The sequence below is a fragment of the Lepus europaeus genome, chromosome 1 (assembly GCF_033115175.1).
Source record: "Lepus europaeus isolate LE1 chromosome 1, mLepTim1.pri, whole genome shotgun sequence".
NCBI classification, from domain to species: Eukaryota; Metazoa; Chordata; class Mammalia; order Lagomorpha; family Leporidae; genus Lepus; species Lepus europaeus.
Window position 1 is genome coordinate 15,642,243 of NC_084827.1, and position 23,696 is coordinate 15,665,938.

At 42.1% G+C, this 23,696-nt stretch overlaps 1 protein-coding gene across 2 annotated transcripts in view; it reads right to left on the reverse strand.

Moving 5' to 3' along the window:
- Positions 1-23,696, reverse strand: part of EXOC4 (exocyst complex component 4) — an 862,020-nt gene that overhangs the window by 747,550 nt on the left and 90,774 nt on the right. For both annotated transcript variants that reach the window (XM_062198862.1, XM_062198781.1), the window contains exon 6: positions 3,667-3,910. In XM_062198862.1, the coding sequence (XP_062054846.1) occupies positions 3,667-3,910 (244 nt within the window). The remainder of the gene's footprint in view (positions 1-3,666; positions 3,911-23,696) is intronic.

A 23,696-nucleotide genomic window follows, 5' to 3' on the forward strand; every position in this document is an offset into this window, starting at 1 on the left:
TAACAATGGGTCACCAAAAGCAGTTTTCTTAAACTGGCTGGGAAAGTATTCTGGCTCTGTAGAAATTAAAAGCAAGAAAGGATTCACTACCCTTCCTGCTTCTACATTCCTAACAAAATAACACACAACATTAATTCTCTTTACATACAGGCAAAGGAAACAGGCCTGCAGTGCATCACGACCAGAATATATTTAAGATGATGTTGAACAATGAAACTTTTAGGAAATTTACAGCCCTGGCCTCTAGCCTCAGAGTCGCATTCAGACGCTAATGTTCCCAGCAGGCTACAGCACAGGACACGGAGGGGGAGGGGGACGTGGGTACTGAAGGGGCAGCAGTCATGGTTCTTCCTGCCTAAGGCCCAGCTTTAACAATGATACATCCTTCCACCTGCAGTCACATGGTTCCCTGAATAGTGAAGGAGGGGGGGAGGGAGGAAGGAGGACAAGGGAGGAGATGGAGGAGGGGAGGGAGGAGGGAAGAGAAGGGAGGGAGGGAAGAGGAGAAAGGGAGGGAAGAGGAAGGGGGGAGGGAAGTGGAAGGGGGGAGGGAAGTGGAAGGGGGGAGGGAAGTGGAAGGGGGAGGAAGGAGGGAAAAGAAGGGAGGAGGGAAGTGGAAGGGGGGAGGAAGGAGAGGAGGAGGAAGGGGGGAGGGAAGAGAAGTGAGGAAGGAGGAGGGAGAGAGGAAGAGGAGGAGGAAGGAAGGGAAGAAGAGGAAGAGGAGGAAGTAGTAGCAGTAGCAGCTCAGTGATTTTACAACTCTAAAATGAATGCCACTAACACCCTCCAAAGAAAAGTTCCACGCACACAAAGCTTCTTGCAAGCTACAAGCAGTAACTTGACGATATCCTTTCTAAAATTCCAGCCATCTAAAAGCAACAATGCCGATGACTTCTGAATATCGTCTTCAAGAGAATCAACTGTTGAGTTTTAAAGCATGTGCTAGAACAAATTCCTCTGCGACAGGCTCAGAATTATCAGTCATTCGGAATCCCAGCCCAAAGGTCAATCTGCGATCTTCTAACAAAGTGGATTGCCCCAGGTACTCGCTCTGTCCTATTTTTTCTCAAAATAAAGGATTTGGGGACCTAAATTCAGGATTGCACACTTTATAAAATGAGATCATGTTATAGACATAAAACCAAGACAGCTTGTCCATTTCATATGTCCAATACTTCCTAAAAAGCCTTTTAAAATGCTGACAAAAAAATACGATTTGTAGAGAAAAAAACTGCTGCTGCTGACTGATTCCTCCTTGAGAGACATTTAGTATTTCCTGGGGCAGTAGACTGAAGGTCTGCTCCTAGCGCTGTACGTTCCACTCATGTATTCCAGAAAGAACCTGGGCAGCAGCAGAGGAAGAGGTCAAAATCCTATGAGAGACACTGTGCTTTTAAGGGTACTACAATGAGATCTACAAAGAAGGTATTGACCCAGGCCCTTTCCTTTCATTTTCGGTAGATACTACAGTCATTTTATTTCCCTATGACAGTCCAGTGTGTCCACTGGGGGACTGAGAGCAACAGGGCAAGTATCAAAGCAGAGGTTGAGAGTATTCGTAAGTAACGAGTCAAAAGGTCTTCACAAAAGTCCAAGCACGAGGCAAAGAAGGAAGAAAGGCCAAGTTCAGTTTAGAAACCATCCCCCAGCTTCTCTGGACCATGACCTGAGTGACCAGAGAACATGGTGTGGAGGCAGGGACCGGCAATAATACGAGTACGTGGTTACGCTGCCTCATGGGCTGAGCGCATCCTGTCCTGGAGAGCCTGGATCCAGTCCCAGCTCCTCGGCTTCTGATTCAGTTTCTACCAATGCACACCCTGGGAGGCAGCAGATGACGGCTGCAGTACTTGGGTCCCTGCAACCCATAGGGAGACCTGGATGCAGTTCCAGACTTGTGGCTTCGGCCTGGCCCAACCCTGGCTGGCTCTTGCAGATTTTTGAGGAGTAAACCAGCAGACTGAAGATCTGTGTCTCTCTGCCTTTCAAATAAAATGGAAATAAATAAATGCAAATGTTTCGAAATAAATCATCAAAGCAAGCAAGCAATCCTGAAGACAGCTATTATTCTTCAGATCACAAAACCGGGACTCGAAGTTTCCCAAAACTGGATCTGCTCTCCAAAACCCACTGGCATCAAACATTTGCTCTGCAACATTGTGTCAGAAGCCTAGAAGACAGCTGCTTTCGCCAAGTGTATTAACTTAGAATGGAATCTATAACTGAATTGATTACTGAAGACTTTCAAAAATCAACCTTATTTAGATATACAAAAGAACACAGGCAAAAGTCAACAAAATAGATGAACTTTGGCAAAGAGTGTAAAGTCAACCTGGAGAAAACTGTGCTAAGTGAGCTATTACAATTTCCTCCTTAGATTTTTTTTCCAAAATATTTAAAAATCTTAAGTACCAAGAGTAGAATTTCTTTAACAGCATAGCGACCAGACCCGGATCCCTCCGACACACTGCCTGTCTGCTCCCAGGAGACAGCAGCTCAGCAGCTGGAGGACGTGCAGGCACTGCTTTGCCCTCTGCCCCGTATGAAGCGATCGTTTCCACTGGCCTTCTTCCCTCGTGCCAAATTCCTGCCTTGGTTCATGTCCGGTGTATGTGGGAGTTTGGCAGGCAAAGCAGGGGGAATGGGGAGCACAGACCCCTTTATAGAGAACCTCTGATTTTCTAGAAAATTCCAAACACTGCCAGACAACATTAGTCTCCTGGGCCCTAAAATCTCATCTGGCAAACTGTGTACAGACTCTGAAGACAATTTCTGTATTCTCCTTGGGAAACAAGAATTACAACACCTAAATCCTGTTTATTCTTTTAAAACAAGAGTTCCTGAGCAGATTTACCTGTTGGTAAATCTCACCACAAATTAAAGAAGAAAGCACAAGATAAAGGAAAAACAATGGACTTAATTAATTAATAATTAATTTTTTTGAAAGACAGACAGGCAGACAGACTTCCCATTGTTGGTCCCCCAAGTGCCTGTACTAGCCAGGGCTGTGTTGGGCCTCAACCTACGAGCCAGGAACTCAGTCTAGGTCTCCCATGTGAGTGCCAGATGCCCAATTACTTGAGCCATCACCAACACCTCCCAGTGTCTACAGTAACAAGAAGCAGAGTCAATGGGTAGAGCTGGGACTCAAACCCAGGTAATCCAAAATGAGAGGCGGGCCAAAGGCCCACCCCCAAACGTGGAGTTTGGAATCCAGTTAACTTGTATGCAGCCCCAAGACCAGCCAGTATTTCTGTGAGCCTGAGCCAAGTACTTCATCTCTGAGCCTCTGTTTTCCTAACTATAAAATCTGGACACCAAAAACTAGCTCACAGAGTTGTGGTAAGAACTAAATGAGATAACAGTACACAAACTGCCTTTCACATTGCTTAGTGCCCAGTACATAGTCAGTACTGCCATGTTCCTTCTTTCATGTTTCATTCAATTATGTACTTGAATACAAACAATTTTCTTTCTAGATAGGCCTGAATATTTATTTCAATGTATTTGAATACAGACAATACGCATTACAATTTCTCAGTGTCAAAAACCAAACAAGTGCAGTCTGCCTATCCAAGCTGTTTTTATCAACCTACGTTTGCACAGGGCTCACGCTAGAAAACGCACAAAGTGAGAGATCAGAAACACGGACCCACCCCCACCTACCGTGGCTGGTTGTCCACAGCGAGGTTCTCTCCCCTCTGATAGCCGCTGTCGGCCACCTGCGTGGTAGACCGCTTCACAATCTGCTTGAGCTCCTGCTCCAGGCGCTCCTGGATGGCCGTGACCGTCTCTGGGATCTTCTTCAGCTTGGCTAGCCCCTTGATAAGGATGCCCATGAAGAGGGTGCTGTTCTCCTCGGGATCCAGGTCCGAATCCTCCTTAATGTCCTGCAGGCTTATCTCCCTCGCTGCAAATCAGAAGATTAGTAAGACACAGGTCCCACCATGGAAAATTCAAAGACAGAGCAGTCTGGTTATTGGGATCATCAGTTTGATTACTCCCATACAAGAATCAGAGAAGATTTTTCAATTGAAATAGCTTGCATGGCTACCACCCAAAAGTCACAAAATTCTATGTATATTCCTCAAATGATGCCCACCAGTTAGTAATAGGAGGTCCAAGTCATTAAAAATGAGTATGCAAAAACAGTAACTTTTCCACAGACTACTTCTGCCATGAGTCCGTGGGTTTGTGATAATGCAAGCACTGATTGTTTACAAAGTGCCATATATGGTGTTGCGGGAGAATTCTAAAGTGCCAGATCCCAGCCCCAAGTTCCTATGGACCAGCTGTAAGTCAGAAGCTGCTGGAGGAAAACGTATTATAAATACCCATATAAGGGGGAAAGAGGAAAATTATAACAGACGGAAAGAGATGAAGAAAAATAAAGGAAAAAAAAAGTGCACAAGGGAGACAAGAAAGGAGAAATGAAGGAAAACAGCAATGAAGAGAGAGTTCATAAACACAAAAGAACAAACTCTTATTTCTTTCCAAAACAGGTCTGGTACAGCACCATTATTTTTTGAGGCAGATCTTGCTAATGATCCACGGAAGTCTTTCACGTGATGTCACAGGTCAAGCCCTCTGTAGCTCTTCAGATTACAGCTTTCACTCCTACCATTTAGTTTGGAGGTAGAAGCAGCAGCCTAACCCGGTGGTTCTGACCCTTGCCGTAGCTGGGGAGAGGGAGGAGCAGGTGCTCTGAGACCTGTGTCTACTGCAAGCCAGGGGCCTTTCCCTTCAACTCACACACCCAGACACAGCACTCCGAATGGGAATTCAGGAACATCACGACTGACACGCACGCCGCAGCTTACAAACCTCCTGCCACACAAACGCACGGATGTGCAGCCATCTGTGTGCTTGTGTCGCGTGCACTGTATGATGCTTGCACGGGGTGGATGTCACCACGGCATTTCCCACAAAGCATCCCTGTCACTGAGCGACACTTCGCTGTGTGCTGGACTCTGGAGGTGCCCGGAGGCCTTCACCTTCCAGGGGAAGGCTTGGACAGTAACAGGCAGGAGCTAGCTGCTGGCAGGCAGCTGTGTACCAGCTCCCGAAGTGGCCTGCACCCCGCTGGCCAGAGTCAGGGTGGGCAAAACGACCCTGGCCCCCCAAATATTTGTGCTCTGACTGCGGGACCACAGAGGTGCAGAAAAAAAGCGGGGCAGCCATTGCCAGGCCTCTAAATCCATTCAAGGCTACCCCTCCCCCTCTGCAGAGGCTCTCAGGGGGTCCATCCCATGCAGTTTTCTCTCTCTCCCCTTTGGAGAGCCAGACGCTAAAGACCAGGATGATCAAAACCACTATGTGTGTGGGAAAAATTAGAAAGTAACCGTACGTGCCCAGGCAAAGTGCCGCCCGCCCAGAACTGACCGAGAAGACCTTAAACTTACAATCAGGGTGATCCTTAGGGGTGAAGCAGCCTACAACAATGATAACAAAAAACCAATGGCAATACTCCAAACAAAGAAAGAACAAATTTGGGAACTGAAGAGAATCTAATTTCCAGGGCCACTACCTCATTAGATTCAAGAGCCCAGATTTCAACAAAAACTCCTAAGGCAAACCAAGAGACAGAAAAATGTGGCCCATTCAAAAAAAAAAAAAAAAAAAATTAAATCAACAGAAACTTCCTGATAAAGACTTCTTGGCAGGTCCACTCAACAAAGACTTTAAAATAATGGTCTTTGGGGGCTGGTGCTGTGGCATAGCGAGTATAGCCACCACTTGCAGTACAGGCATCCCATATGGGTACCAGTTTCAGTCCCGGCTGCCCCCATCCAGCTCTCTGCTATGGCTTGGGAAAGCAGCAGAAGATGGCCCTAGTGCCCTGGCCTCTGTCCCCATGTGGGAGACCCGGAAGAAGCTCCTGGCTTCAGATCAGCCCAGCTACGGCCATTGCAGCCATTCAGAGATTGAAGCAGCAGATGGAAGACTTCTCTCTCTCTCTCTCTGCCTCTCTAGAACTCTGCTTTTCAAATAAATCTTTAAAATAATAATAATAATGGTCTTAAAGATGTTCCAAGAACTAAAAGAGAATGTGGAAAAAGTCAACAGAATGATGTCTGAACAAAAGGGCATCACACCAATCAGTATAGACAGAACCAAAAAGAAATTCTGGAACTAAAATTAAACTTTTGGAAGACAAAGAATCTTGAGAGCCGCAAGAGAAAAGCAACCCATCACATCCAAAGACTCTGAACAGGATTACCCGCAGCAATCTCACCAGAAGGCACAGCAATAATCCAAAGGGCTAAAAGAAAAAACTGTCGACCAAGAATCCTATCCTGAGAAGTGGGTGATTAGCCTCACCCAATGGGTGTTCGGCTATAGTGGGCTCCAGCTCTGGACTGCAGCCCCCTGCTAATGCACACTTTAGGAGGCAGTCCTGGGTTGAGTTTCCTGCTTCTGGATCCCACCCCAGACTCCTCCTGGATTTGGAGAGCTGAACTAGCAGATGGGAGCTTTCTGTCTTTCTTTCTTTCTTTGTCCCTCTGTTTCTCCATCTCTTTAAAAGAAAAAAAAAAAAAAAGAGTAGGCTGGAATCCTATATCCAGCAAAATTTTTCTTCAAAAGTGAGGGAGAAATTAAGCCATTGCCAGACAAACAAGAAGTTGTCTCCACTAGACTTGCCCTTCAAGAAATTAATAGAAAGTAGTCTGATGAAGTAAAGATCTCAACAAGGGTAAATACCTGGGCATTAATGAAAGGTTGGTTTTGGATGTGGGGAAAAAGGTACCCTAATCCAGTGCTGGTGGGAATGTAAACTAGTACAGCCATGTGGAAGACAGTATGGAGATTCCTCAGAGATCTGAAAATAGATCTACCATATGACCTAGCCATCCCACTCCTGGGAATTTACCCAAATGGAAAGAAATCAGCATATGAAAGAATTATCCATACCCCTATGTTTATTGCAGCTCAATTCACAATAGCTAAGATAAGAAATCAACCTAAATGCCCATCAATCTATGTCTGGATAAAGAAAATATGGTATATATACCCTATGGAATAACACTCAGCTGGAAAAAAAATTAAATCCTGTCTTTTGCAACAAAATGGATGAAACAGAAAACCATCGTACTTAGTAAAATAAGACAGTACCAAAAAGGCACATACCATATGTTTACCCTGATCTGTGGTAACTAATGGTATACAAAAAAAAAAGTAATGTATATGAGTGAAACTGACATTCTGAGATTTGGTGATTATTTATAGCCCTCATCTCTACTGTTGAGCAACAGTGGTTTTTTTCTTCTTATTACTGTTGAATTCTTTATTTAGTTAATCTTATGGCTATAAAATAAACTAAGAGTAAGTCATTATAAAAATTAAAATAAAAAAACAGAGAAGGGAGGGTGGGGTGAGAAGTGTATACTTTGTATACACGAATCTGTATACACGAAGTGTGTTCACCTTATATAAATAACAAAGGCTTCACTATATTAACAATGGCTTGTAACTGTACTTCTCGTTTTCCACAAACTAAGTGAATAAAACATCTTAAAAACACAATTATTAATCTGAAAGCTAGTACTGTTGAAACTTTTGTTGTAGGGGCCAATACCGTGGTGCAGCGGGTTATACTCTGCCTGCAACACTGGCATCCCACTTCTGATCCAGCTCCCTGCTAATGTGCCTGGGAAAGCAGAAGATGGCCCAAGTGCACCCACGTGGGAGATCCCAATCAAGCTCCTGGCTGCTGGCTGTGGCCTAGTCCAGCTCTGGCTGTTTCAGCCATCTGGGGAATGAACAAGCAGATGGAAGGTGTCTCTGTCTCTGCCTCTGTCTGCCTCTCTCAACAACTTCGCCTTTCAAATAAATAAATCTTTTTTAAAAAGAAAAAAGGAACTGTGGCTGCAGATCTACATTTTGCTCTATATAACTGAATGTACCTAAAGTAATTACTATTTATGATTCAGGGGCACATAAATACATAAAAATTTGATTTTATTACATCAAGAACTGGACGTGAAAACAACAGAGCTACTAAAGGAGTACAGTTCTTATATGACACTGAAGTTAAGACGGCATAAATTCAAGGCAAGAACTGTGAAACTGTGAAAACTTTAGGACCTTAACTATAATCCTCATGGTGCCAAAAAGAAAATAAATAGTTCTAAAATGTGTACAAGATGTATAAGAATCTAAATGTTTCACCCCAAAAAATAAACAAAAATAAGATGGTAATATAAAATATAAGGGACAAAAAGCTATACAGCATACGGAGAACAAATTGCAAAACCACAAAAGTCCTTCCTCATCAATAATTACTTTAAATATAAATGGATTTAACTCTAATCAAAAGACAGATAACAGTTAAACAAACAAAAAACCTGTGGGGCTGCCACTGCTGTGTAGCAGGTTAAGCTACCGCCTGTAGCACTAGCATCCCATGTGGGCGATGGTTCAAGTCCAGCTGCTCCACTTGTGATCCAGCTACCTGCTGGCGCACCTGGGAAGGCAGCGAAGGCTCCTGCACCCACGTGGGAGACCTAGAGGAAGCTCCTGGCTTCAGACTGGTCCAGCTCCACAGTTGTGACCATTGGAGAAGTAAACTGGGGAATGAAAATTCTTACTCCCCACCCCCATAGCTCTACCTTTCAAAAAAATAAATCTTTTAAAAAATGGTGATCCAACTAGACAGATCCAAAGGAGGCTTGCTTGTGCGTGCACTCACTAGTATGCGCGCTCTCTCTCTCTCTCTCTCTCTCTATATATATATATATATATATACACAAACCTTTCAAATAAATAAGTCTTTAAAAACAAGAAAAAACATTCTCAACAAAATAACAAGTGAAATTCAACAGTACACTTAGAAGATTATACACTAAGACCTGGGATGCAAGGATGATTCAACACATGAAAGCCACTCAACAGAATACACCAAAATTCAATGCCCTTTTAGGATTAAAAAAAAAAAAAAACACACACTCAACAAATCAACTAAGAAACTAAACAAAACTAACATAGCAAAAGCCATGTATCAAAACCCACAGTGAATGTCACAGGCAGTGTTGAAAGACGGAAAGCACTGCCTCTGAATTCAGGAACAAGGCAAGACGCCTACTTTTGGCACTTGTGTCTGACGTGGTACTGCAAGTACCAGCCAGAGCAATTCAGCAAGAAAAAGAAAAGGCATCAAACTGGAGAGGAAGCGAAATTATCTCTAGGTGCTAAAAAGATGCTTAACACCAGAAATCATTAGTGAGATGCCAATCAAAACTACAATGAGGAGCTGGTGTTTGACAGAGCAGGTGAGACATCTTTGGGATGGCTGCATCCCCTATCAGAGTGCCTGCTTCCAACCCCCGCTGCTCCTGCTTCTGCAGATGCAGGCATTGGCTCTGGTTCTGAGTCCCTGCCACCACGTGGGTCACCAGGATGGAGTTCAGGTTCTTGGCTCCAATGGCTGTGGGCATTTGGGGGGTAAGCCAGTATAGGAAAAATTCCTCCTTTCCCTCCTTCCTGGACACCCCCAGTGCCTTTCAAACACAGTGAAAATAAACTAAAAATAAAAATTGAAAAACTACAATGAAATTCCAACTCACAACCCGTTTTTAATATTAGTAAAATTGGAAGTGGAACCAAGAAGCCTTAAGCTTCTCAAGATGAAATCACAATTCTGAAGGTAAATCAAAAAGAAGCCTTTAAATATTTCCAAAAGTGACATTTCAAGAATAGACATTTCATGGGGAAGCTAGACCTGTGGCCACAGAAGTGCTCCATCCCCCAGAACCAGCCCCTCGCCAAGGTGGGGGAAGCTCTCGGGAACCAAAGAGTATTCCAAATCCTGCACAATAGAGAGGGAAATGGAGCAAGAACAAAAACAAAGCTTCAGGCAGCAAAAAAATAACCAAAATTCAGATGAGACAAAGGCTCTTCACAAGAGCGCACATGGGAGTCCCAAGCAGGAAACACAGAGAGGGACACCTGAAGTCTGCAGCCACCTGTCACAGGACGACTGGCAATGGGGAAAATGCAGTTTAAGTCATTGCTACATCCCCAGATGCCAGGGCTCGCGTCTACGCACATGCTCACTAACCTGATGGACAACCCAATAAAAAAAAAGCAAGATTTGAATTAAAATGTCACATCCCCAAATGGCATTTGTTTAGAATTTTATCTTTCTGTTTGTCTCCTGAAATCTCCTAGAGCATAAACATTGAACAGATCCAATATTAATTAATTTATTTTATTTATTTCACTTACATCAGCCGAAAATTAAAAGATAATTTAAAAGGATAATAGAATCAACCGTGACTAGTCTAATAATCCCAAAACCCCTGTGAGATGAGAAAGATTTATTGGTGCTGTGTGGGAAAAGCCTGCACAAAAATAATTTAACCGAAGATCGGTAGAGCCTCACACCACAATTAGAACCCAAGGTACAAATTCCTTACTACTGAGTCGCAGATCATTCTCTAGAACCTGCACTGTTACAACATGCACTCAGTCTGTGGACTTTAAAACACTTTTAACATCAGAAATACTTCCTTCCTTCCCTAATTCTCTTAGGATTTTTTTTTCCCTCTTTAGATCTTACCACATGAAGATTTCTCAAAGCTGGTTTTCAAGATGCTCACTGACAGACAAGATAGTGCTAAATGTTAAAGACTCCAATGCCCTTCAACCAATTATTTTCACTAAACTCCTATGGGCCTGAAATGCCTCTTATACAGCAGCTCTTACACACACATGTGTGCACACATATGCACACCTACCTTTCGGTACAGATATGGATGCTCCTACATAGGCACGCACACACAAGCAGACAGAAGCGCAACTGTGGGTCTGTGCTAGAGGCTACGTTTGTAATCCTGAGAGTTTAACTAAGGCTCTCTGGGCCTCATGAAAGGATTTAACTCAATGATAACCAAGGTCCCTTCAAACTCTACGATTCATGGTTCTATCAAATACAGTCATCTTCTACATCTCTGGTTACATGGCTCTTAGCAACTTTCAGGCGTACATCTAGACTATAGAGAGTCCACTTAGAAAATAACTGATAAACAAGGTAAATATCCATTTAACCAGCTAAGTATTTTATTTTCAAAACTACTTTGACTTCCAATGAGTGCAGAGAGCAATTTGGATCCCTGTGTATTGTGGTGGAATGAGAAGGCCATGCCAAGATGGCCGCTGGCAAGGGAGCGTCAGTTACTCAGGAATGGCTTTGAAACCCACCTGGCAACGGAGCCAGCCTGGCAACAGGCTGTGATTGGATGCTTTGGAAACTGCCTGGCAACAGGCTGTGATTGGTTGGGGCATAGACCACCCCTTGACAGGATTGCCTGATCTTGGCTATATAAAATGTTGTACCAACTGAAATAAACAAGTCTGCGGGCTGCTCGCCTCAAGCCAGCTTTCACCCAACTCCCAGGGTCTGTGTGGTGACTCCACACCTCTTGCCCCCACCATGCTCCTCCTCTCAGAAACGAATCCACTGCAACATTGTTGAGAAAGCAACTGCAACAGTGTATGACTGCTTTCTTTACATGATGTGTTTGGTTAAGCAGAGATCAGTAACATATACCAAGGCTGTAACACTTGTCACCAAACTGTAGAAGATAAGGGCCTTGGTAACACACCTTAACTTTCTATTGAAGAAGCCACATCATTTTATCACATACATTTATGCTTTTTAAGGTGTGAGACAATAGTAGCATTTACTGTACAAACTCTTAAGTATATCTCATTCCTTATTTCTGCATGGCACATGAATTATACAAAGTTAATATATTTGACTTCAACTATATAACTCAAATTACATGTTATATTCAAGAATATTTCCCTTATGTGACACGTGCTATCTTTCAATATTGAACAAAAGTCAATATAAAAAGGAACCTTCAAAAAATTACCAAGCCTGATTAGACCACTAAAGTATCAAATTTCTTATTTACAATGCTGTCCCACAGCTGGGAACCTGGCCTGTGAATACTGACAATATTCTCAAGTAGAACAAACCAAGAAAGTTACCGCTTATAAATAACGTAGGTACTTCTGATCAAAATGGCACTATAAATTCACACTCTTGAGATAGCCAATTTGCTTGACACATAATTATGCAGAAAACATAAATTGAGAAATTAGGAAGAGACAGTCTGGCTCAAAATTAGGACTGACAACTCCATGGACAAGAAATGAAAACAGGGGCCAGGGCAGGGGTTCAATGACTCTGGGTGAGGAGTAGGCAGGGCCTGCTGGACCGTGGCCCATGTGGCATGACAGAGATTTCAAGTACCCCAAAGACCAGGTCAGCCAACAAAACCCTACTCATAGGACCAAATCAGGGTCAGAAATGGGCTGGAAGGCTTCATCGCTTGACCTTACCCAATCTTCATCCTTGGCTCATGCCTCTGTGAAAGCACTGGGCCAACTCCATATCTTAAATATCATTCCTTCCACCAGTGAAAAACTACTTTTTCTATCTTTTATATTCTAATTAATGCACCCACTGGTGCAGGCTGAGCACAGTATCAGAGGCACTGGCTTGCCTCTGGAGTACAGAATCTTGATTAGGGTCTTTCAAATGTTAACTAACTACCCCTGGAGTGTAGATTCCTGATTAAGGTACTTCAAAAATGTTAACTAAGCACCCCTAAGGTGCAGATTAAATTACTTTAAAGAAAACTACAGACAATCCAACACCCCACTCCAGAAAGAGGCGGCCAAAAGCTGCTGCCAGCTGCTCTGAGAGGTTACCTTGTTCACAAAGCAGGGAGCAGGCCAGGTTGCAGCATCAGCCTGTGCCCTAGGAGGCAGCTTGGGGACAGATTCACTTCCCTACCCTGCATGGGTTCAGAAAGCGCAATGATGGTCTTTTCCTAAGTGAAAGTGGGCCAAGAGGAAGATGAAGATGATGGCAGGTTTGCTTTCACAGGCAAGAACCGTGTACAACTAACACAAGCATCTGTGGAGTCATTTCCCAAGGCACAGCACTTAATGTGCACAACTCATCTACATACCTTGAAGGTCAAGGAGCAGCAGCCAGTGGAGCAGAGGCTACTAAAACTACAACAGGGATACAGGGTAACTGGGGGAACAAGGACTCCATGGACAAATTGGTAGTTATGCTGATAATCACCTATTAGGGTATAGTCCTTGCTTGATGCACTTTTTTGGTTAAGTTCAAATATTCAAGGAAACAGCAGGATGTGATAGCAGATGGGAGTCTGGCAGCACCTGGAATCAGGCAGTTGTAAGCATGATTAGCATCCCTGCCACTTTCTGGGTGCGGGTCTCCCGGAAGGCCTTTAATCTTGCTGAGCCACAATGTCTTCATGGACTTATTTATTCCAGAGAGTTGTGCAGATTAAATCAGATAATAAGACATCAAAAGTCAAACCAAAAAAATAGTCCAAAAATGTGTGTGTGTGTGTTTTAAGATTTATTTATTTATTTGAGAGGCACATTTACAGGCAGAGAGAGGGAGATGCAGAAAGATCTTCCATTCACTGGTTCACTCCCCAAATGGCCACAAAGGCTGAAGCTAGGCTAATCCGAAGCCAGCAGCCAGGACCTTCTTCCATATCTCTCGCATCAGTACAGGTGTCCTCTACTACTTCCTGAGGCCATTAGCAGGGAGCTGGATTGGAAATGGAGCAATGAGGACTCCAACTGGTGCCCTTATGGGGTGCTGATGCCACAGGCTGAGGCTGAACCTACTACACCATGGCACCATCCCCCCAAAATGTGCTTTTGTAAACTTCCAGCCTTGGGAACATGCAGGTTAACAACAGTGGCTACTTGGGTTCCAGCTCTCAGTATTTCCCCAAAACAATATAAGACAAAAATAAAATAAAATAAAAATAAACAGAACTACATAAAAACTGTGTCCCTGGGATAACATGAAAACAAAAAAAATGCCCAAAATCCAAAACAACATGCATAATAATAATGGGGGGAAACCACCCAAGCTCTCTTGTTCCTACCCCACAACTGCTAAGCCACTAAGCTTTGTTGTGAGATAAAGTAGGGTATGAAAATCTATGATGAACAGAATGAGAGAGAACTTAAGGTTGATCTAAAACCTTTATAAAAAAGAAAATGCCCATCCTAAGCTTCAAGATAGCAAAGAATAAAAAAAAGCTATCTGAGCAGATCAGAGCGCTTTGACTATAGGGACAGGACTTAAAAGTAGAGACAAGCTGAAGGAAGAGGTTTTCAAACACAGAACTTCTAGGGGACAAGTAAGACAGAAAGAAAGGAAGGAAGAGAAACCCTTTGGCTATCAGAAAAAAAAAGGAAAAAATTGGGAGCTCCAGGAAAAGAGAGCCAAAGAGAATACATAACCTTCCTCCACCAACAAAACAAACAAAAATCCACAAAAGTATCTGGACTTTGCTATACTGTCAGAAGAGGGAGCCAATGAGCTAAAAATCCTATAAAGGACCTAAGCCATAAAAAGAACAGAAAAATATGAACAGCAGATTCACGTTGAGGTATTACGAAAAAGTCAGAAAATCTGAGAGGTGTCAATGGAGGTAAGTCCTCTCCAACCAAATAATGCTGAAACACCAGAAAACAAGAAGGCAATATTCCAACTGGAACTGCCTGCCACACTCAATGAAGAATCTGGGGATGAGAAAAACTACCATGAGCCAGAACTGTAAAAATTAAGATCAGACATGGACAAAGACAGGAATATGTGAAAAAAGACTAAAACCAGAAAAGAAAATTTAAAAAACCAGTATTATCTCACATATAAAAAATAAACTGTAAAATGTCCAAGCGAGAACAGAATCAACTGAATTTTTTTAAAGAAGTATCGAGGAGGGGTTGGGGTTCTGGCACAGTGGATAAAGCCGTCATCTCCAGTGCCAGCATCCAGTACAGGTGCTGGTTGGTGTCTGCTGCTCCACTTCTGATCCAGCTCCCTGCTAATGGCCTGGGAACAGCAGCAGCAGCAGCAGATGGCCCAAGTACTTGGGTTCCTGCAGCCATGTGGGAGACCCAGATGAAAGCTCCTGGCTTCATCCTGATCCAGAGTTGGCCATTGAGAGCAACTGGGGAATGAATCCTTCGCTCGCTCTCTCTCTCAAATCAATCTTTAAAAAAAAAGTATTGAGGAAATTAATGAAACCAAAACAGAAAATACAGAGATAACAAAGATAAAGAAACAAGATCAAAGATAAAGCAGTGGAAATGGAAGACAAGCAAAGAAACAACAATGTATTGGAGTTAGAAACAAAAATAATAATAATAAGTTAAATAGTAAAAAAAGGGGTGAGCCTTGTGGCACAGCGGGTTTGCTGCCAGTTGGAACATCCACATTCCGTGATGGAGTGCCTGGGAGTCCCAGCTCCTCCACTTCTGATGCAGCTTCCTGCTAACGTGGCTGGCAGGCGGCAGACGATGGCTCAGGCATTTGAGTCTCTGTCCCCCACAGTTGAGACTGTGATGGATTTCAGGCTCCAGACTTCAGCCTGGTCTAGACCTGCCTATTGGGGGCGTGTGGGGAGCAGTGACAAAGAATGAAGGTACGTCCCCCACTGTCCACCACTCTGCCTTTCAAATAAATTTTTTAAAATATATAAACCAAAAAAAAAAAAAGGCCAGGAAATTTTTTTAATTTAATGTACAAAATGAAAAGAACTCATTGGATGCCTGAGAAAATTAACCCAAAATAATGAACCCCAAAATATCTCCCTCATAAAACTGAAATTTCTAAGACTGAAACAATCTTCATGAAAGGCCTATAAGCAAAACGATGACATTAAGGACAAAGAAATCAGACTGGTTATACTTTTCATGTGTAAAACATCTAATGAAGGAGACAAAAAAGGGCTTTTCTTTCAAACTCAGTGAGTAAAAGTATAAACCAAGCAATCTATACCCATTCCATTTACTCTAAGTACCAAGACTTCACAAAGTTAGAGTTTTGAATATCTGAGCCTTTCTAAGCAACGTATAGGTGGTGATCTCCATCCCTGCTCCTTGAGTTCTTCATTTCTAGAAGCACCTACGTCATGCAAAACTCAATCTGTTATACTTTTCTCTTATTTATCTTTTGTTACAGGGGATCCCAGCCAGAAACCTAGAGAGAGGTGAGTTAAAGATACGATTTTTTATTTCATACAAAACTAAAATTTTTGTCAAACTTAAAGAGCAAAGAAGGGGCCAGCGTTATGGCATAGTGGGTAAAGCCGGCACTGCAGGTGACAGATGGTTTGAGACCTGGCTACTCCTCTTCCAATCTAGCTCGCTGCTATGGACTGGGAAAGCAGTAGAAGATGGCCCAAGTCCTTGGGCCCCTGCACCTGTGTGGGAGACGCAGAAGAAGCTCCTGGCTCCTGGCTTCGGATCACCGCAGCTCCGCCCTTTGCAGCCAATTGGGGAGTGAACCAGCGGATGGAAGACCTCTCTCTCTGCCTCTCCTTCTCTCTCTGTGTAACTCTATCAAATAAATAAATAAATCTTTTTTTAAAAAAAAAAAGGAGCAAAAAACAAAACCTATGTGAGAGAAACAGAAAGGTAGCAAATGTAGTATCTGAAATATTAGGTCAGAATTGAGATAAAATCTATCAGTCATATCAACAATGGATTCAACTCACTATTGACAGAAAAGGATTTTGGATCTGGGTCATAAAGCAAAGTCCAACTAAGTATATGCTATCTACATTGAAAAAAAAATGACTTTAGAAAGGCTAGAATACAGAATGAACAAAGTCAAGCCAGTAAGAAAAGCACTGTCATAACACAGAAGGGCATATTTTAAGAACCGTAAGAATTAATTCACAAACTCATAATGCTTCTACATATAAACCAAGTAGGACACTAACCACCTGTAGAAAAACTACAGGAGATGCAAAGAGATACAGAGAAAAACACAGTGCTAATAGAAAGCCTGAAGTCAAAAACAAAGGAGATGGAGACCTCAACAACCTAAGTGAGTAGTCAGTCTTACAGATCCATGTCAAATGCTACACTTAGCGGAGAATTCACCTTCTTCTTAAGTACCCATAGGCTTGTCACAAAATCAATCCTATATTAAGTAGAAAAAAATACAGTACATTCCGTAATGCAGAAATATTACAACCAGTCCAGTTGTAATGAGGAACAGCCAGAAAACATTAAGAAAAACCAAACAAATACAAAAAGCTGATCATTTTTAAATTTAAAATTATTCTATTAAGAATATGGGGGAGAGGGGGTGGTGAGAGCAAAGCATTTGGCCTAACAGTGCAGGCATCATTAAGGTACTGGCATACCATGTGGGAGTGCCTCTTGAATTAAAAATAATAATAATAATAATTGAGATGAAAAGGAAATACAACAAGTGATAATGAAAACTACGTATTAGTGTCTATGGGATACACTGAAAGCAGTGATAAGAGAAAAATTCTTATCCTTACCAGTAAAAAAGGATGAAATAAATAAATTATTTAAATTGTTATCTCAAAAAAAAAAAAACCTACCAAAGATTAACAAATGTGTCCAAAGAAATTATTAAGAAAAAAATAATAATAAAGATAAAAGCAGGAATTAAGGAGCTAGAGGATAAGAAAATAGAACAATAAATCAAACCCTGGATATTTCTTGAATAAAAACAAAATGGGGGTTGGCGCTGTGATGCAGTAAGTTAACACCCTGGCCTGAAGCGCCGGCATCCCATATGGGCACTGGTTCAAGATCCGGCTGCTCCACTTCCCATCCAGCTCTCTGCTATGGCCTGGGAAAGCAGAAGATGGCCCAAGTCCTGAGGCCCCTGCAACCACGTGGGAGACCCGGAGGAGGCTCCTGGCTCCTGGCTTCAGATTAGCGCAGCTCCAGCCAATTGTGGTCAATTGGAGAGTGAACCATGGAATGGAAGACCCCTCTCTCTCTCTCTTTCTCTCTCTCTGCCTCTCCTCTCTCTGCATAACTCTTTAAAATAAATAAAATCTTAAAAAAAAAAATGGACATGCTGCAAATTGCTTTAATGAAGAGAAAGAAAGATAACGAACATTAGAAAGAAATTACAAAAAAGAGAAAAATTTTAAAATCATACAAAAATACTTTGTTGGCATATGTAAAATGAAACTGACAATCTATATGAAGTGATAATTTTATAGGGAAATATGGATTTTAAAGTAGATTTCACTAGAGATGCAATGTTTTAAAAGAACAATTTTTATAGAAGAAATAGAGAATTTTATGGGAGGAGGAAAAAGCAGAAATGTATTACCAGACTCAAATGATTTCCCAGGAAATTCCCAAACTTCTAAAACCAGATAGTCCTATGCTATGTATAGTTCCAGAACACTCAAAGTGAAGAAAAGTACCAGTTTTGTTCATGAATCAAACTATTACACTGAAACCAAAAGCAGGTAAGGTTTAGACTACGCAATATAACTCATATGAAATCAGTCATAAACATCAACTCAGAAGTCCTAAATAAAATATTAGCAAACGGAATTTACTACCACACGAAGACTGTAACATAACCATGATCAAGAGGGATTTATTCCAGGTACACAAAATTGGTTCAATATCAGGAAATCTATTAACATAGCACGTTAACAACTTTAAAGATGAAATAGTAAAGTAGAAAAAGATGATTAAATTTCACAAAAAAAAAAAAACAAAAATGGAACAGATATGAGAAATTATTCAAACTCACTCAAAATCAAATAATTTGAATTAAATAATAATGTGTTACTATTTTTAAGCTACCAGACTGACAAAAATTAAGAAGGATGACAACACATTCTGTTGGCAAGGTTCTGGGGAACAAGTGCTCTCCCAAGTCAGCAGCGTGGGTGCCAACTGGTCCTGCTCTCCTAGAGGAATCTGGCAAGACCTAATACAACCATAGGCAAGTGTACATGAGGACCTTTACTTACACTACATTTCAAAAGGTGATTCAAAGCCAATCAAAGAGCTAAATGTAATAAAATCCTTAGAAGTAAACATAGGAAGAAATCTCTACACAGTGAATTTGGTGAGGGTTTCCCAAATATGACACCAGAGGCACACGCACCAACAGTAAAAAAACAGACAACTTAGACTACATCAAAAATTTTATATATATATATTTTTTTGACAGGCAGAGTGGACAGTGAGAGAGAGAGAGAGACAGAGAAAAAGGTCTTCCTTTTTTTTTCCGTTGGTTCACCCAGCAATGGCCGCTGTGGCTGATGTGCTGTGGCCAGCGCACCACGCTGATCCGAAGCCAGGAGCCAGGTGCTTCTCCTGGTCTCCCATGGGTGCAGGGCCCAACTACCTGGGCCATCCTCCACTGCCCTCCCGGTCCACAGCAGAGATCTGGACTGGAAGAGGGGCAACCAGGACAGAATCCGGTGCCCCGACCGGGACTAGAACCCAGGGTGCCGGCACCACCGGCGGAGGATTAGCCTAGTGAGCCATGGCGCCGGCCCTACATCAAAATTTAAAACTTCTGTGCATCAGTGGGTACAGAGTGAAAAAGTTATCAATGAAATGGGAGTAAATATTTGAAAATCATGTATCTAAAACACAGTATCCAGTATATATAAAGGACCTCTAACCACAATTTAAAAAAAAAAAAAATTTAAAATAGGCAAAAGACTTGAATAGACATTTCTCCAAAGGTAGTATACAAATAGCAAACAAGAACATGAAGAAATGGTCAACACATCACCACTCATTAGGAAAACATAAATCAAAACCACAATCCAGGGACCAGTGCTCTGGCACAGTGGCTTAAAGCCCTGGCCTGTGGTGCCAGCATCCCATATGGGCGCCAGTTGGAGTCCCTATTGCTCCACTTCCAATCTGGCTTCCTGCTAATGACCTAGGAAAGCAGGAGAGGATGGCCCAGGTGCTTGGGTTCCTGCACCCACGTGGGAGACCCAGAAGAAGCTCTTGGCTCCTGACCTCAGATCAGCTCAGCTATTGCACTATGGCCATCTGGGAAGTAAATCAGCATATGGAAGACCTGTGTGTGTGTGTGTGTGTGTCTACCTCTCTAACTATTTTTCAAATAAATAAAATCTTAAAAAAATTAGCTATCACACTTAATATACTCATCCTATTTAAAATAGAAATGCAATCAAATGTAACCTCACACAAAATCAGATGGTTAGTATCAGAAAATGACAAATATTGGCAAGAATGTGAGGGGAAATGGATAACTTAAACAAGATGGCATTTCCCCCCCAAAAAAATTAAAATAGAATTATCAAATGACCCACCAATTCTACTTCTGGGTATACAACTGAAAGAATCAAAAGCAAAATCTCAGAAGAATTCTTTGCACATCCAGGTCCATGACAGAATTATTCAGAATACCCGAGAAGTGAGTGACAACAACTATGTGGCCACTGACAGATGAATGCACAAACAAGATGTGGTACCCATACAACAGAGTCACAGTCGGCACTGAAAGAAGGAAATGTTTAAACATTCTACAACTTGGATGGACCTCCAAAACATTACAGCATGGGAAATGGCTTGGTCAGAAAAGAAACTCAATACTGTCGAATTCCACCCACATCAAGCATCTAAAGCAGTCAAATTCATAGAAACAGAAAATAGAATGGTGGCTGACAGGGAATGCATGCAGTTTCAATGTGCAAGACAAAAAGTTCTAGAGACCAGCTGCACAAAAGTGGGAATGCATTTGACACCACTGAGCTTGATGCTTAGAAAAGGTAAAGGCGGTAAATTTTATGAGTTTCTTACATCAAAAAAAAAAAAAAAGTTTAAGCCATTAAGAAAATCTACATATGGGCTTTGCTTACCTTTTGATTGAGCTATCCCTCTTGGAGAAGTTTACTCTAATGACACAGCATCAGCAATATGAAAATACATATGCCTGCATCATTGCTTACACTGTCAAAAAATACTGAAAACAACATAAATACTCAGAGTGTTCAGCTTGTGGCCAACGGACTCAAGAGAACATCACAGATGATAAAACAAAAAACGAACAAAATGTCCGTGAACTAATATGGAGAGGTTTCTCCAGGATATATTGTAAAGAGAAAAGAACAAGATATAAGAAAGAATCTATAGAATTCTACCCTTCTTGGAAGATAGAAACAATGTATGAAATTATATTTATATATATCTGGCTTGCTTGCCCAAAAGAAAATACAGGCAGGATAGAACAAAAACTCCTAAGCCTGCTTACTTATTGGGGATGAGCAGAAACTGAACAGAAAGATAACTGAGATTAGGATCAAAGAGGGGGCTGAAGAAGTAACACTTGTCCCAAGTGCTTCCTGTATACTTCTGATATTTAGAACGTCATGTTTCATATGTCCTCCACAGTAAATAAATAGTTAAAGTCAACATGGAGGTAGGGGAACCCACATGAAATGAAAGCAGTAACAAATGAATCAAATATATTTCAAATAAACAATCATATTGAATTGGACTGGGAGAGAAAAAAAAAAAAAAAAGAAAGAACTGAAGTCCCTTGGGATTTCTGCCACCTACAATGAGCCTTGTAGGACACAAAACAGAACTGTGCATACACACGGTACCAAGTTAATAAACATTTTTTTCTCTGTGTCATAAACTATTTTTCATGGGTTAGCAATTCTAACTAAACATTTTTAAAAAGATGAGCAATCGGAACCCCAGCCGTCAGGAGCCTCTGCACCAGCCCTGGAGTGAGGCGAGACCAGACTGCAGCAGCCCAAGCCACTGGGGATAAAGCTGTGGCAAGAGCCTGGCGGGAATCTGGCTTGGAGCCCTGTGGGGGCAGTGTACCTCCAAGCTAGAGGAGAAGAAACAGGGGGTGGGCTGTTTCTCCCCCAGCAGCGTGCACCAGCGCTACAACAGGCCCATAGAGGTGGGCGCCATTTTGGATACAGGTAACAGCTGCGCTGGCTCCTGTCCAAGTCCAGCAACCAGCCGAGCAGAGACACCTGCGTCTGGTGGGGAGAACTGACAGAGCTGGGTGCTCCTGACTGTGAAAACTGTGGCTGCATGGGAGGGCACAGGGTGTAGCTGGGAATTTGGGCAGTCACAGTGGTAGACTCCACATGCTGAGTTTCCTGGTTACCTGGTGAGGGTCCTTGCTGGGGAATCTGAGCTCACACTGAGGACTGCACAGATCCTCTGTGTGGTCCTTGTGGCAGAGTGGATGAATATTGGACCCATTAGGGCTAGTGCCCAGGCTCTGTTCTCTTTGAGGAAAGGCGGTGAGCCTGAGACCAACAGAGTGGAACAAACTTCCCCTCTGATAAAATAGATTGACCACGCCCAAGCTGGGTGTTGCCTTGGACACTCAGTTCGCCTGGAGCACTGAACAGAGCTCACTGGCCACACTCAGCACATGCCTCTAGGTATTCACTGAAAAAGCAGACACTCCACTAATCCACAGAGGAATAATCTGAAGATTAGTGCCATCACACAAAGAAACCAATGAGTATCTCCAGAAATGCCAAATAGTAAACGCAGGAATTCAAGAAACAAGAATAAGGAAGACAACAGGATGCCCCCAAAAGAAATAACACTTCAATACCAGAATGTGAAGAGACTGAAGAACTTACAGAAATGGAATTTAAAAAATTGAGCATACAAGTACTTACAAGTAGTCAGAAGCAACTGCATGAAGTAACGGAATTCATACATGACATGAAAGGAAAGCTCTCCCAAGACATGCGTATCTTAAATAAAAATCAAAATGAAATCTTGGAAATGTTGAGTAAAACATAACCAGAAATGTTGAATTCAATAGAACGACTAACAAATTTAGTGGAAATCCTTAACAACAGAATCTGTAAAGCAGAAGAAAGAATATCCAACTTGGAAGACAAATTGCAGAAAATTTTACAGTCAGACCAAAAACAGGAAGAAATTTGAAAACTAAAAAACACTGTTGGAAATCTATAGGATACTCTCAAATGACCCAACATACTGGTCCTAGGAGTTCCTGAAGGCATGGAAAGAGAGGATGGATTAGAAAGTATTCTTAGTGAAATAACAAAGCTTCTCTTAAAAAAAAAAAAAAAAAAGCTTCTCTAATTTGGAAAAAGAAAGGGACATCTACATACAGGAAGCACATAGAACTCTTAATAGACATGGCCAGAAGAAGTCTTCACTGCAACACATTGTAGTCAAAGTCTCCACAGTAAAACATAGAGAAAATATTCCAAAATGTGCACAAGAGGAACACAAGATTATTTTCAGAATCGTATGTATATAAAGTTAACTGAAAATAAATCTTAGTAAAATTTAGGGAGGAGGAAGGAGAGTGGGAGTATGGGTGGGAGGGTGGGAACAGTGGGAAGAATCACCATGTTCCTAAAGTTGTACTTATGACATGTATGAAGTTTGTAACTGTAAAGCTGTAAAGTTCTGCATACATTCCTACAGACTGACTTCACTTCTAAGGGTACAGTTTTAAAACTTGCCATGGGACCCCAAATCCCCTTAAGCTGGATGGCAAAACATTTTAAGTGTTAAAGCGATCATATAGATAGAATTAAGTGTTTGGTGCTATGGTGTAGCAGGTAAAGCTGCAGTGCCGGTATTCCATATGGGTGCCAGGTGCTCCAGTTCGATCCAGCTCTCTGCTGTGGCTGGGGAAAGCAGTAGAAGGTGACCATGTCCTTGGGCCCCTGCAGCTGCATGAGAAGACCTGGAGGAAGCTCCTGTCACCAGGCTTTGGATCTGCACAGCTCCAGCCGTTGTGGCCAACTGGGGAGTGAACCAGTGGATAGAAGACCTCTCTCTCTGCCTCTCCTTTTGTCTCTGTTTAACTC